This window comes from Sparus aurata, chromosome 9 (genome assembly GCF_900880675.1).
Source record: "Sparus aurata chromosome 9, fSpaAur1.1, whole genome shotgun sequence".
Taxonomy (NCBI): Eukaryota; Metazoa; Chordata; class Actinopteri; order Spariformes; family Sparidae; genus Sparus; species Sparus aurata.
Window position 1 is genome coordinate 20,128,531 of NC_044195.1, and position 15,115 is coordinate 20,143,645.

At 41.6% G+C, this 15,115-nt stretch overlaps 1 protein-coding gene across 5 annotated transcripts in view; it reads right to left on the reverse strand.

The window, feature by feature from the left end:
- slc4a10b (solute carrier family 4 member 10b) overlaps positions 1-15,115 on the reverse strand; it is a 31,207-nt gene that overhangs the window by 3,560 nt on the left and 12,532 nt on the right. For 3 of the 5 annotated variants that reach the window (XM_030429136.1, XM_030429134.1, XM_030429137.1), the window contains 17 exons: positions 14,615-14,775; positions 14,182-14,367; positions 12,684-12,701; positions 11,831-11,919; positions 9,745-9,902; positions 8,881-8,968; positions 7,827-7,973; positions 7,636-7,739; positions 5,496-5,670; positions 5,200-5,333; positions 4,652-4,897; positions 4,428-4,533; positions 3,897-4,058; positions 3,429-3,542; positions 3,140-3,301; positions 1,666-1,917; positions 1,459-1,527 (listed from right to left, as the gene is read on the reverse strand). In XM_030429136.1, coding sequence (XP_030284996.1) covers positions 1,459-1,527; positions 1,666-1,917; positions 3,140-3,301; positions 3,429-3,542; positions 3,897-4,058; positions 4,428-4,533; positions 4,652-4,897; positions 5,200-5,333; positions 5,496-5,670; positions 7,636-7,739; positions 7,827-7,973; positions 8,881-8,968; positions 9,745-9,902; positions 11,831-11,919; positions 12,684-12,701; positions 14,182-14,367; positions 14,615-14,775 — 2,371 coding nt within the window. The remainder of the gene's footprint in view (positions 1-1,458; positions 1,528-1,665; positions 1,918-3,139; positions 3,302-3,428; positions 3,543-3,896; positions 4,059-4,427; positions 4,534-4,651; positions 4,898-5,199; positions 5,334-5,495; positions 5,671-7,635; positions 7,740-7,826; positions 7,974-8,880; positions 8,969-9,744; positions 9,903-11,830; positions 11,920-12,683; positions 12,702-14,181; positions 14,368-14,614; positions 14,776-15,115) is intronic. The other 2 variants (XM_030429138.1, XM_030429135.1) reach the window with 1 other exon arrangement.

The window sequence follows — 15,115 nt, forward strand, 5'->3', positions numbered from 1 at the left end:
GTATCTGTCTGCTGTTTGGTGGTGAATAGGCAGTGTTCAGTGGGTTTAACGTTTTTACTAAGAGCAGTGAGAGTCGATCAAAACAGCAGGCAGACAACGAGCTCAAACTCTATCAAGCGGTATAAAGTTGACAGAAGCAGCAGCACTGAGTTGAGAATTCTCTGCAGGCTCATTACTGCCAGCGACGCCTTTCGATACATTATCATAATAAAAAAAAAATAAATGGATTAGACCCACTTGTTTATTATCTATCTTGACCTTTTGAGAAGTATCACAACAACCTAAGCACATGTAGTGAAAAAGCGTTCTTAAATGTGTCAAACCCACAGAGAGCAATCCTCTCAAATCCCGATTTGTAGCATCTTTAAGGTCATTGTTTTGGCAAGCCTTTTAAAAGCAGAAAGTTCTGCTAAGCTGAACAGCATGTCGCCTCCTCAGCATCAAAAACAGCAAACACTACCAAAGCTGGTCAACAAAGTCCAACATCTATTATGATAAAAGTTACTCACGTCTGCCGGATGAGTAACTACAACAGACGACAGAAGGACACCTGTGCAATAACACTCTTTCTTTTTTCCCCAAAAAAACATTTGTCCTAATTTAAATATAATTGTCAAAACCAATAATAGAAAGTACTTCAAGAAAAGTGTAAGAAAAATAAGCAGCAAACAGGGCAATTAAATAACAGTCAGGTGTTCTGTAAGTGCTGGGAACACACTGGTGGCCAATTAACACTTTTTATCTGGGCAGCCAGACAATATGGAGGCGATTCCCTGTCATGGCTACACGGATTATCTGGAGCGCCTACAAATTAAAATTTAACCGCACCAACCAACTGCGTGTGTCTAATCTGAGCCACACAGATAATCAACAAAAAAACAAAAAAAATTAAGCCTGTAAACGTGATTATGTGTAAGATAATTACGCTTTGAATTTGGGAGTGCAGACCAAAATTAAAAAGTGAACTCACGCCCTTGTGAGCATTAAGACCGAGGAACCAAAAAATATCTGTGTGATAAACAACTTACTGCAATGCGATTTACTGTTAACATGAATTAGTTTCATTAAGACAATCTAAACCACAGACAACAGCAGACAGGTGCTTCCTCATGCAGTGATACATTAAAGCAAATCTATGTAACTTTCTGCGAAAAGATAGTTTATTGTTTAGTCTTTTTCCACCCGTACATCCATAACTGTAACCAAATATCCTTTGCAGCATCGCGGGGTGCCGGAGTCATTCCAGGTTTATATCGGGCGAGTGGCGGGGTACGCCAGACCCATACCCAATCGTCAAATAACACATTTAAGTCAACCAAACTGCGAACCATTAAACTGAAGCCATGATACATGACGATCCGGGAATGACATTTCAACAATCGACTATCTCTCTCCAGAATGACTTCAAAAGTTACATAGTGTTGCTTTAAATTCAGTGAAATTTTGAATCGTTGTTACCTGGATGCCTTTGAGAGAGGACGCTCCCATGTACAGGAATACTCCGTACAAGACAGGCATGGGAATGAACTGAGGAAGAATAAAATGGTTGTGTCAGTAATTGGTCTCATTCGGCCGACCTGCTGTGCTGCACTCAATAACCAACAAAGGAATATCAAATGGGGGAGTGACACAAAATGCACAAATAACAAAAAGGCAACGTCCAACCTTCAGCACCGACGTCATGAAGACGGAGCAGCCCATCAGAGTGAAGATCATGAGGCCGGTGAAGCGCTGCTCTCTGATGCCGAGGAACTTGGGCTGCTCCCCGGGAGCCGAGCACTCCGACTCGAGCTTCAGGCTGTTGACGTGGCTGATGGAGAGGACCGTGGCTGCCACGAACCAGGGCAAGCCCATCAGAGAGCACACGCCCAGCATGATCCCCACCATGAACAGATCCAGGTGGTACCCACAGCCTTTCTGAAGAGGGGGGAAGCACGAATAGTTAAGTTGGGACTGGGCACATGCTGAACTTAGACACGCAGGTCAACAAGGTGCCACACAAGCTTTAATAATGCAGTCTGATGTAGTGTTCATTTTGTCAGCTGTTTTTTATGCAGTATTATGTTTGTATTCCACTCAAAGCTGAAGTTGGAATTTGTTAGTTGAACCGCTGACAATTCTGAAAGTTGAGAAAAAACAACAACACTCTTTGGCAACACAACTTTGCAGCCTGCCTGCATATATAAACAACATAAAGGAGGGAAAGGACACGAGGACACAGGCGCCATTATACAAGGGTTTTTTTACAGAACTTTTATACTTGAAAGCACACATGAATATTTTGGTCTGTTGATGGATGTGCGGCAAGTTTAAGAGTAAGAATTTCGACTCTACTGTGGCGTTCCATTGTAGCCTACTTTTTCTAGAAGGAGGAGTGTAGAACGTTCTTTCTCTTAATTTTGTTCACATTTACTCAACCGTGTCTCTTTTTTTGACATTTTAGTCATCTTATTTTATCTGATTATAAAGAAAAATTCAGTTGATCTAGTCTAGACAAAACAATAATTTCTCGTAATTTCCATTTCGCAAAGGTCAAGCTTGTCATGTACTTTAGGCAAACAAAACATTGCACTGTTTTACAATAGTTTTAAAAGCGTATTGGGGATTGTACAGGTTCCAAATTATTTTTGGATGTTTCCTTATGATGATATCATCACAGCAAGAGAGCAAACACTTTCTGCAAAGCTGCATTCTTAATCGTCAGATACGATAAAATTTCATGTGTAAAATTGAAATGCCAAAAAAATATTGTTTTGTCTTATCTGGACCCACTGGAATTTTCAAGCAAATCTGTTAAATAATATAATAATAAAGATGTATATTTGGGCAACAGAAATAATATTCAAAGTCTGTACTTTTAATGTGGTGTGAAAAGCATAGGAAACTGTTGAGAATATTTCATCCTCTTTTATATCAGTGACAATAAAAATACATTTTGGTGAAGTTTTTATTTTTTAACTATATCTTAGTCTTTGCGTCAGTAAATATTGCACGTTGATAAAATCACAGTCAGTCACTGCCCTTTGTCTCGTCTTAGTCATGAAAGAAAAAGGTTGATGGCGAACATATTCAGTCATAGTTTTCCTTTCCTAAGATAACAACAGTGTGACACTAAAGTTCAAAGCCAGGACTCAAGTACCTTGAGTTTGTGCTCCTTCCGGTTGATAATGACAGCTGTGATCTGCTGGTCCATGAAGATGAGGATGGTACAGAGCAGAGCTGGGACCACTGTGATGACTGCGGTCCACCAGGGGTTCGGCCCCAGAGGGTTGATGAACCAGCCTCGATCATCTCTGGTTGGCTGAGTCCAAAAAAAGAAAATAAGGTGTTTTTGGTTAGACACAAATAGCAGCTTGTTGAAAAATGTGGTGAGTTTGCAATTTGTTGATCAGATAAATCTGGTGACCTTATTTTGGGGACTTGCCCACCTTAAACACGCTGGGAACCTGGAGTTTTGGGGAGGGGATCCCTAAGGCGTAGTCGACTAGGACCATGGTAAGTATGGTGAAGAAGACGGCAAAATCACTGATGACTGACCTCACCTGGTAGAGAGGAGAACGTTAAACATTGTAGTTTCATTTATTTTCCTCTGACTTGCTCCCAATGTTGGCCTGCCAGAGGTTTTGAGTGCTTTTTAAGAAAAGATGTTGATTTTCTCCCACTTAAAACATCTGGTGGGCCAATATTAACCTCATGTCCCCTCTTTGGTCTGCCATAATTCTACCCAGTGTAACTGCAAACAGGAAACAGGACTCCTCTTTTTCCAAGTGTCCTTCTTTCTATGATGCAGTCCCTACATGTCGCCACTAGAGTGTACCACTGCACCATGCTAAATGACTAAAAACCTTGTTCAGCAACTGTACAAGCTTCATCTCCATGCTTGGATTATCATGTACCTTTGTTGGAAAGTAATTGCTGAACTTGAAGTTCTTGAGGAAGGCGGACATGATGACGGTGGAGAAGAAGAGAATGACACACCAGAAGAGGACGTCAGGAACATAGGGCCCCTTGGGGCCGCAGGCGCTGCCCACAAACTCCCCGCGGTTCTCAATACAGTCCTGAAACAGCAGGTAGAGGTCAGGCGTCGTTCACACTGATCACGTGATGAGAGGTAGATGACACTCTTGCACAAATGGTGTTTATGAGCATCCACGAACAACTTAACTGGGTATGAAACAATTTGCTTTTATAGTGATTTGCGATGAGTAATCCAATATAATCCAGCCCACATGCCCTTAATCTGCTCTGTTCAGTTTCCTCCATCTGGGAAAGCATGCCACTTTAAGGTGGAAATGTATCTTTTTTGGTTTGTCTTTGTGTGACTCAATAATATCTGATTTTGTTTTAATATTGAATAAAACCATCATGAATGATTTATTTATTTTTAGTTTATTTTCTTTAAGTAACCAGGTGGGTGTGGGTGGTACCTTGACCTCCAGCGCTTCCCAGTAGATTTCTGAGGCGGTGACATTGGTGACCTCCCAATACTTCAGAGTAGCATTGGTGGGGTCAGAGGGCTCGACGCATGAACATCTGTGGAAGCACATGAACATCAGGGTGACTACATAATCCCCTCAACTGGCAGAGATTTGCAGTACTTCCAAAAAGATGAATACAGTAATTATTCTCTTTTTTTCCCCTGCTCACGTACGAGTACGTGGTGAGTTTGTCCAGGTTGTTGTTCTTGTTGAAGGGGTAGTGGTCCCCCAGGTGGATGAGTTTCTCCAAGGCCTCGTAGATGAAGATGATGCAGATGAGCGAGGCGAAGGCTTCCTCTGTGAAACGTGTGATGTAACAAACGAGGGAGCTGGCGTCTGTGGCCACCAGCATGATGCAGAGGAAAGCCGTCCACAGACCGATGCAGGTCCTCAGCGACAGATAGGACAAGCCATACTCCCTTAGAGGAGATAGAAGGGGGAATAAATCGCTGTGAGGAATCAAATCATGTCAGATAATGATTGTTTACGGTGGTGGATGACAGGAAGTCACTTTCAGAATGAAATGAATTGGTATATGTCCATATAATCAGAATATTTAATGATCTATAGGAGGCCAGATGTTCAGGAGAGGGTTCATCCGCGCCCACAGAACCCACCCCATCAGTGTAATCATGACATCATGCATCATGTGTAGATTAAATAAACAGGAAGTTGAAGATGATTTACATGTACAGTCAAATGAAGAAAAAAAATAGCATACTTGCAGAATTTGAATAATATCTTTTCAAACACGAGCACCGGCCCCGTGCTGCCCAGAATGGTGAGCGGCTGCCCGGCGAACAGGGAATAGGCGATTCCAGTCAGAGAGGCTCCGAACAGCGACTCAATTGCACTCTGGGGGAAAGGGGACGGAAATATTATTGATGGGTGGTTAATTAAAGAAATCCTCACCATAGCAGAACTGTTGTCGGGTCTAAGGTTTGCAGCAGTGCACACTGCATGGCCAGTCTCGGCGGAACACTGTGAACATTCAGAGTAAAGGGGAAAGGGATTTACTATGCGTCCTTCTGTTGCCTCGCCCAGAAGTCCTCCGAAGGTGATGACAGGGGACATGCAGGCACAGTAGAGGAAGAGGAAGGAGGCCACACACTGTAAACTGAACGCGTCGGTGTAGTCGGACAGGTAGTGGGGCGTCTTGCGCTTGATGTCTAGGAGGAGGCCGCCAAACCACCTAGAAATGTAAAGACATATTTTGAAACAGTCATAGAAATTCCAACTGCTGAATATCCAAAGGTACAAAGAAAACACACACACACACACACACACACACACACAAATCTTTTGGAGAAGCTGACCATGCTCAGTTTCATGCCATGCCAACCCACGTTTTTAACTCTGAACTTCATTCAAAACTTCATTGCGTGGAATTTTTCACAAGAACACAGAAAGACTGTTAATACGTCTAGCAACAACACAGCATGTCACTGCTTTGTGAGACCCGAGTGGCAGATAAATGGATGGGCAATCCTCAGTGATGTATCACACCCTCTCTCTGGTGAAAATGAGTTGTTACCATGAGGACAGACGTACAGGGTACCATCTTAATGAACTCACTGTGCTCAGAGATCTTTCATACCTCACGCTCTATTAAAGGAGACCTGTTATACTTCTTCTTTCTTTCGCTTCTTTCGACAAAAGGTCTTGAAAGTAAAAGTTAAGTCCACACCAGCAGAAACTTTATTCTCCTACAGAAATCACTGCTTCAGAAACGCCTCATCACTTGTCCCGCTTTTAATTCTGTGACTTTGTGACATCACACTATGTCACCATGTCACGCATTTTCATAATTTTTGTCTCGTGGCTAGTTTGGGGTGTGAGAAGTGATGTAGCACAGCTGCTCTGTCTCTCAGGCGTGTGTGGGCTGACCAATCAGAGCAGACTGGGTATTGTTGAGGGGCGTTCTTAAAGAGACAGGAGCTAAAACAGAGTGTTTCAGACAGAGGGGGATACGGAGCTGCAGCACTGGACAGAGGGAGAAAACTGATGTGTTTTTCGAGCACGTCAGGCTTGTAAACCTTTTTTAGTAGTAACCCATTATAACATCATGAACCTGATAATTGAGCATAATGTGTCTCCTTTGAATAAATCCATGTGTTATGTAGGGTATGTCACTTGCATTTTGATGCATTTATATTCTTTGCTGTTGGTGGGGATGGGAAGTACTTTGGTGTTAAATGTCTTCCAAAAGGATAATAAAACTATTCTAGTGTTAACGTAACATTATGGCACGACTTCCGTTTGCCTCCATGCTCTGATGAAGGCCACTAGGCCGAGACGTCTGCATGTTGGTTGAACCGAATAAACTGGTGAAATTGAGATAGTCAACTTTGTCCTGAAGATTTGTGAGCGTGTGCCGACTTTGTACCTTTGTGTCCTGATTTTGGTTCAGGACGAAAATATAAAAAGTGTGAGGGTGCATTCTCTCAAAGATGAAGTAACATAAATTAATATACATTTTAACAACTGCAGTCTTAAAAAATGTACTACATTGTTTGTTTTACTCTAACTTGCCTTCTTTTACACCAGTTTTCAGCCACTGCGTGTGATAGGCCTCGCTGATCGAAAGGTCTAGCTGCAAATAGACATCTCGAGGCAGGATGTTTCTATGGAAACCACTTCATAACTACAACTACAGACCAGGTTTACCCACGGTTAGCCAATCAGCCTTACAGTGTGCATACTGTCGACATTTTCAGTTTACTGGCTTGACTTTAGAAAAGTCTCCGTACACTTTTGAAAACATTCAGTTTCATAAAACTTGTCTGCATGCCGAACATTATTGACCTTTGTCAGCATTAGTGTCCTTTCTATTGGAAACATTTTGGATGAATTTAAGGATCAACTCTAACACTGGAAACATCTCAACACTTACATGGAATTTACATGCACTGCTGTCTCCTTCTAAGTTCTTCTTAATTAAAAAACATGACAAAATGCAGTGTGGTGTTACTCTCTGGAGGCTGAGTCCTTCAATTATAAATAAATTCTCTGCAACAAAGCAGTGAGTAGGCTGCATGCCGTGCTGACATTATGCATTGTGTCCACAGTTCAGTATGAAGCACTGTTCAAAATAATATTACTTTATGTGTAGGTAAAAACTTAACGCTCTGCTCCTGCTGATCAGAGTTCACTTTACCTTCCGGTCCGCTGCAGTTCTGGACCCCCGTGGCCGTCCTGCTCCTCCTCTTCTTCACCCTCTACTAATCCATTTGGTAAAATGTTACTCTTCTTCCTCCCCTCCTGTTGCACAAATCCAAAACAGTCAGCTTCTTTTTTTTTTTTACAAATTGAAAAACAAGGCAACCAGCTGTCTAAACTCCGACTGACCTGTGAAGGTACGTTCTTCGGTGGCTCTATTCGTATGGACGGGTCCCACTCTCCCGGAGGCAGGACAGTCACTTGATCGAGAAATTCATCGATCCCGGCGATCAGATCGTTGCGGTCTTTGGCTTTATAGGCAACATCATGGAAAACCTGGAGACAGAAAATCAAAAAAAAGGTCTATCAGGGCTGTGCTCATGACTTAAAGGTGCATGTTAAGAGAAAAACAGTTGTGTGTTTTTAGTTTTGGTGGATTGAGATCAAAAAGAGCCAATTGCCTGTCTAAAGGTCCTATAGTTAAAAAATACAGGTAAAAGAAAAGTTACATAGTGCCCATTTAAAAGTCCCATATTGTAGATAGTGAGATGTCTGTGCGACTAATGATCACTATCATTATCTACTGATCTGCTGTTTCCCAGAGTCTAAAGTGACGTCTTCAAATTGCTTCTATTGACCCACCAACAGTCCGAAACCCAAAGACTCTTCATCTACTGTCACGAATGATGGAGAAAAGCAGCCGATCCTCACATTTAACAAGCTGGAACCAACAAATCAATTATATTTAGTTTGAAAAATGTCAGAAACTATTCATCAGTCATCATAAAAGTTGGCGATTGAGTCTCTTCAGATGGACTAATGGACTAATGGTTGAGCTCTACCCAAACGACAGCGTTGTACCACTGACTCACAATTTCCCCTCTATAAAATATGCAGTTTAACCAAGTCAGCTCCTTCCAAAGAGTCTATAACAAAGTGTGGACTGTCAAACCAAGTTTCTGTCTCAGCAATAATTGATGGCAGCCTAAATCGCGGACAAAATAGGAGGACATGAGGGCTGACTAATCGCCAAAAACATGTCATAGAAGCTCTGAGCTGTGTTTCATGCTGAGAAATGTTCCATCACTTCAGGAATTTGTTGAGTTCGGCTGGACTGTGAATTTATGCAAAGTGCCTGCAGAAACTCGACATCTGGTTGACATTCAAAACAATTCACCCTCTTTAACGCATTAATGAATAACACTGTTGAATAAATAAACAAGGTTCTTCAGTGAATTCTTACCTCATCTGTCATAAGTGTTGCGATCGACCGTCCGATCTCGTGATACTGAGGCCCTCTGCCCAGAGGCCCTAAAAGGATGAACAGGAACCTAAAAGCAGACACAGATATTTGAATGCACAGTCAAATCAAATCTGAATCAGAAATCACTTAGATGCACATTCGAGATTAGAGCAAAAAAAACCAACTCATATCTACAACTCTAGTCCACATCAGTAGATGTAGATGATGAACCACTGATGCTGAAGATGTAAAAGGAGGTGCAGGACGGGTTCCGTCCTTGACATTTTGTGAGTTTGTTCGGTTCATTTAATAAGCTGAAAGCTTGTAAAATGTTGGGACTGCCACAGGCGTATGTCAGCTGAAACTTGCCTCTTGCGGTACAAAGTGTTATTCCAAGACATGACAGACTGGAGTTAGCAGGTCAGCATGCTAACTGAAGATATCTGTGAGTTGGCATCCGACCCAAGCTGCATTATCAGATGACGTCTCAACAATCAGCTATCTTTCTCCAGGAAGTTATATTTTGTTGCTTTAATAAGAGTCAAATCTGTTGGAGACCTTGCCAGATCACAAGCAAAAAAGTATGTTTTGTACATCTAGTCATGAAGACTAACAGCCACAGCCTTTGAGAGGAGGGTGGGAATCTCAAGAACGTTTCAGAGCGACAAAGAGTGTCTCACTCGCCACAGCAGCTCACTCTCTCACCTGCCTGCATGTAGATGAGCTAAATTTGTGGATTTTGCAACCAAACTGACAGAAACTGCCTTTAATCCCTGCACATTACTGGGTATCAGGCAGGGTTCAGCAGGATAAATAAGAGATATTTCTGACAGATTTAGCTGAATCGGTATCATCTGCAGTAACCTTGTGGCAATGGGGACTTCTGCCAGCCCGTTGAGCAGGACCGCTGGCGACAGACGTACGAACGCCACCACCGGCTTGTTCAGAAACTCCAGCTCTCCCACTAAGACATTACAGGCCTCTGCCCCTGGTGGGATCTTCTTCATGAAGTGAAGGTCTATCTGAAAGAAGGGCACACGGTACAGTGTTAAGAGTGTCACATAAAGGGCCTTGACACCCTTTTTTCCTTTAAGCTTATCTTCTAAGCTGCTTTGACTGAGAGCAAGCTTTGAGAAGAGATCATTTATGTTCAAAAGTGCATTCTATAAATAAGTCATTATCACGTGCGTTTATCCTCGCATTTAACCCTTAAACTCCATGTTTCGACTTGACTCTGGTCTAAATATAGTCCAGCTGCTCGGGCTTTGTGCGTAATATTCAAATACATCACAGATGTGTCAGAACGAAATATTACAAAAGATTACAGAACCATACATGTTAGTTTGACCTGTTGCATAACAACGATTCATTATGATGCGGCATCATTTATTTCCCAGCAGTGCGATGCCTAAAAGTGTATAAAAGCTGACCCTGGATCTGATCCTCTTACAGTAGCTTTATCTCTCATCCACTCTTTGATGTAGTGCAACTACATTGTACAGATTTTTGAGGAATACTAAGGGGTGTTGATTTTTCAGCGATAATTATGTGGAGTTGACAAGTGTCGCCCGGAGTGTTGTTTGTTCCTTCATACAGTTCATATGGCTCCAAAGAACATTTTTAATATGCTGATGGATCGTGACTTCCATAAAACATGAGCATGGCAGATAATGTGTGTATCAAGGAAACAATAACATGGAGATGATAATCACCCGCTGCAGCTGTGTTCTTCAAATGTAAAAGTCGTATGTGTATTAAAAGGGCTGCTGTGTAGATTGGGGCGTCACTCGGGCTTTAAACAGTCCTCCGTATAAGCAGAGCACATTTTATAAATGATTTGGTGAAAAGGGCAAAGTACATGATGCAGTTCAAACGCTGACCTCGACATGAGGTTAAACGCATACAAACTACGCAGGGGGATTTGGTCTTTGTGTCTGCTGCGTGTGGGTGTCATGAGGTTATCATCAGTGCTGAATGACTTTTATCATACTTACCATGGTTATAATCCTAATCCCTTACTAGATGACCGTCGGAGCAAAAGCTGCATTTGGTTTGCAGGTCTGTCACTCACTCACCCACTCACGGATGGCAGTTGTGGGTGTGTGTGTGCTGGTGGCTCCCTTGCTCACAGGCTTGTATACATTTTTGTTCATAACAGAGAACAAGTGAGTAAGGAGCCATTGTTATAGCCTTTATTTGTCTATTGAGCATTTTTTCACCCAGTGTTAGCTGCATTATCGCAATGAATGTTTCTAAGGTGAAAGTGTTTTTGTGTGTGTGAATCATTTAATATTCAGTTTATATACAGTCTTTACACTCTGTTAAGATAAGATCCCTCTACAATAGCTCTCTTAGTGGCTCGCTGTTACCTTTAGATGGTGCAGCAGTGACCTTAACATTAAAAACACCAACACTGACCTCCTGTTCATTGTTTAACACGCATACAAATATTAGTAGGCTCATATCTGTCAAATATGACATACTTTTAGTAAGAATTATATTTGTTATATACAACTATATCACGACAGCTCCTTATAATTAAGCCAACTCTGATTAAAGTCCAATCAGTCCCTTTTTGACACTGATGCAGGCTCCCTAATAGGTGCAAAACTTTTTTAGCTGACAATTAAATTAACTTTGAATGATTAAACTATCAACATAATGCCAAATATATATATATATATAGTGTTGCAGAGGTATGTACTGAAGCATGCTAACCAGCTAGCCCTGACCCATCTGGGTCCAAAGCTCCTGTGCTGGCGTGGTAAACACAAACACTCCCCCGATTCTCCTGAGCAAGTTGCTCTGGACTGGGAGAGTCAAATGCTGTAACCAGAATATGTCACTGAATGTAATATATTGTACCTTTAAGCAAAGCACAAGTTTTCTAACACTATGCCTATAACTTGAGAAAAACAGTACTGTATGTATTGTAGTGTGTTGACTATACCTTGCTAAAGTCGACAGAACTGTTATCTCTACTGGCGTCCCCTTTTCCATCTGGACCCGCTAACTGAGATTGGGAGGAAGACATCTGATCTGAATAGTACAGACAGGAGAATCATGAGTCAAATTCAGAACTTTTCTCAACATTTCAGCAGCTGATGATTTCACCAATTATAATGAGACTGACAAAGTCAGAATATCTCTACAAAGGAAAAACAAAAGAGAGGATCACACGGATCACCGGCTTTTACGCTCACGTGATTACTGCCAAGATGCCTGACAGGTCTGGCTTAATTTCTGTGTGCAGTAAACAGCAGGGTCAAAAAATTAACACTAATTACAGCGCTTAATACGCTCACAAAGCAGGATGTGGAGCTTATCAGACGCTGTCGCTTAGAAATTAGCTTGAAAATGCCACACCAGTGTAATGAAGTTGCTCATGATGGGCCACTAAGAGTCTTAGCAAACTAGAAAATGATTTATCAAACAGTTTGGTGAGCTCTGCGTAACTAATTTTGTCATGTGGTTTTGGCAAACCTGAAGCTTATAAAATGTACAGTAGCTGGCAATGAGATTGGCAAGTAGCGATTCCAATTACAAGCCTCTCTTGGACTAAATTTAGCCCAAAATTCAACTAAATAGTTCTTGTACTGTGAAGATCAACAGAAAAACAAATTTGTATATTTATATAACGTACTTTTGAATGTTGTTTTTTCATCTTAGCTCAATGACTTCAATCCAACAAAAGCAACCTATTTTGAGCTGCCAATATCAACACGAATCTTGAGAATTCTCCCCTCCACAATATGTTATTTAAGTATGGTAAAGGGACACGGGCATACTATTTAAACCAGCACCTGTTGGCTTCAGTGAGGCTGTGGCAGGTGGGTGGGCAGATGGTGTGTAGAATCAGGAATCAAGAAAAGATGGGAACATACGCAAGTTAGGACCATATGCTTAAGACACATACACACATATTGCAGATTTACAAAGTATCCACATTTAAACACAACTGACCAGGATCCAGTTGAGAAGTGGTTCCGAGCCTTTTTGAATTGGACCCCATTAAACATAAGTTACGTCGACTTGGGAGCCAAAATGTCAATACGCTGTAAACAACTTGAACCAAAGACTCATTATTCCTCCTCAGAATGTTTCATTTATATAATTATAGAGGCCAGAGGAAGTCAAATTGTCCCAGAATTCATGAGAAAAAAAATTCTTATTTAGAAAAAAAAAAGCTAGCGACCTCTTCCACAGTCCCTATCACTGGGTCGGGAACAATTTCAAGAGGGACAATCGAGGGTAGGGTTAGTGCTGATGGATGATGGCATCATCGATTGCAGACAGTCACTGACCACTTAGTCCTGTACCATCGTAAACGCATGATTTATTCCCCCACCAACCACGCTAGAGAACACAAGACGGTAATTTGTGTGAATTGCAGAAAGGCACAAGTTGTCGCCCATCACGACAAAAGTGAGAGAAAATAAAAAGGAGCTGTTTTTGCTGGTCATTTCACTACGTCTCTGTGTCCCATCTATTATTTTCTTATTAAACCTACTGACTTATCAAACCGTTTGGTGACTCATAGATGCCCAGTTACATTGATGGCAGTATTGTTTCTTTCCTACAAGCTCCTATTAGTTTATTTCTTTCAGTTGCTTTCTTAGTAAAGCTAGCAGGCTAATGTTATTTCAAGCTTCAGAAGCTAAACACAACCAACTAATGGGAAGACCCACCCTAGCTGGCCTTGATTAGCTTGAACAAAAGGTGAGCTTCATTGGCAAAGTTCAAAATCAAAAAATCTTAATTAAGGCAATAAAAAAAAAAAGGCCAGTGACAAAAATTCTTGAGACACAATGGCACACAACAAAACCAGGCAAAAGGGTATGAAGGAAAAATGAAGAAAACAAAACTGAGAACAAACCAAAACAACAACATGGAACACAGTGGACATGCAAGCGATCACAGACAGGAAATATAGATGAACCAACTAAGAGTACGTAAAAACACAACACTTCATAAACAGGGACTAATTAACAAATGAAACAGGAAAAAATGTGGGAAAAAGACAAAGACAGGAAGTGCAAGGCAAAACATGAACCATCAGGAGTGAACCTACAAAATAAAACGGGACATAACCGAACTAAAACCCCAAACCATGTCATCAACAGCTTTGTGGTCCTGGTACTACACCTATGTACTAAAATACATCCATCATGTTTTTCGACAGGAGAAGAACAGAACAGTTCAACTTATAGGTGCCTTCTTCCCATTAAAAAAACTGAGAATAAGATGGGACAGAGATTAGTTTGAGACTAAACTCTAACTGCAGTTGTCCGATTTTCTTACCATTCTTGTCCAGGTGGAGCTCCGATGCCCGTCGACCCATGTCAGCAAGTGAACGTACAATTGGCAGGCGGTTAGCCAGCTTCTTCTGGTTCTGGTGATGATGCTGCTTCAGTAAGGTTTCCCGCACTTTCTTTCTGAGCGCGTCTCCCAGAGGCGCGTATAACTCCTGGTGGTCCAAGACCATGTCTATGGTAGACACAGACATGTTATATGGATTCATGTTTCCAGTTTCAAAGAGTCTGTAAGTTCATTTTCCTACAGTACAATACTCATCGCAGTGTTAAGAAAAGCTCCTCAGTACATGAAATGACAAGTGAGCCGGTGCAATTTAAGCTTGTTTTACATTCAAAATGTTGAAGCCATCCAGGCAACATTTTCTGAGTTCAGCTGTCTTGAGTTGACAAAAAACTGTAAATCTTATTAAAGTAGTTACCTGCAATCTCTTCAATGCTATTCGCCCTCATGTCGAGCAGCACGGTGCTGTTGATAATGCAGCTCCGCAGCTCAAACAGGCTGTGCAGAGACAGAGTGGCTACATAGGGTTTGCTCCAACGTTCTCCCCCGTCCTCTACATCCTCCTCGAACTTCAGCCACCTGGAACAGAAGTTTCAGTATCAGTCAAGAGAGGCCAGCAGACGGCAAACTGTCCAGCCATCTGCTCTAGCTGCAATAACAACACTCGCATTCTGGGTCCATCTCAGCCTCACATTTAGCTCTAATATCTCTTACTCTCTTTCTCAGTTTTACTCATTTACTCCCTTTCCTTATTGCCTCTCAACAGGGTATCACTATAAATAAAATATGTCTGATTTGCCATTTTAACTGAGGACCATAATTCACTTGATAAATAAATTCCATGCCTTCATCAACATCGGCAATTATCAAAGAAATTCCCCTCCCGCAGTTACACCAGTAAAATGCAATTAATGTAATG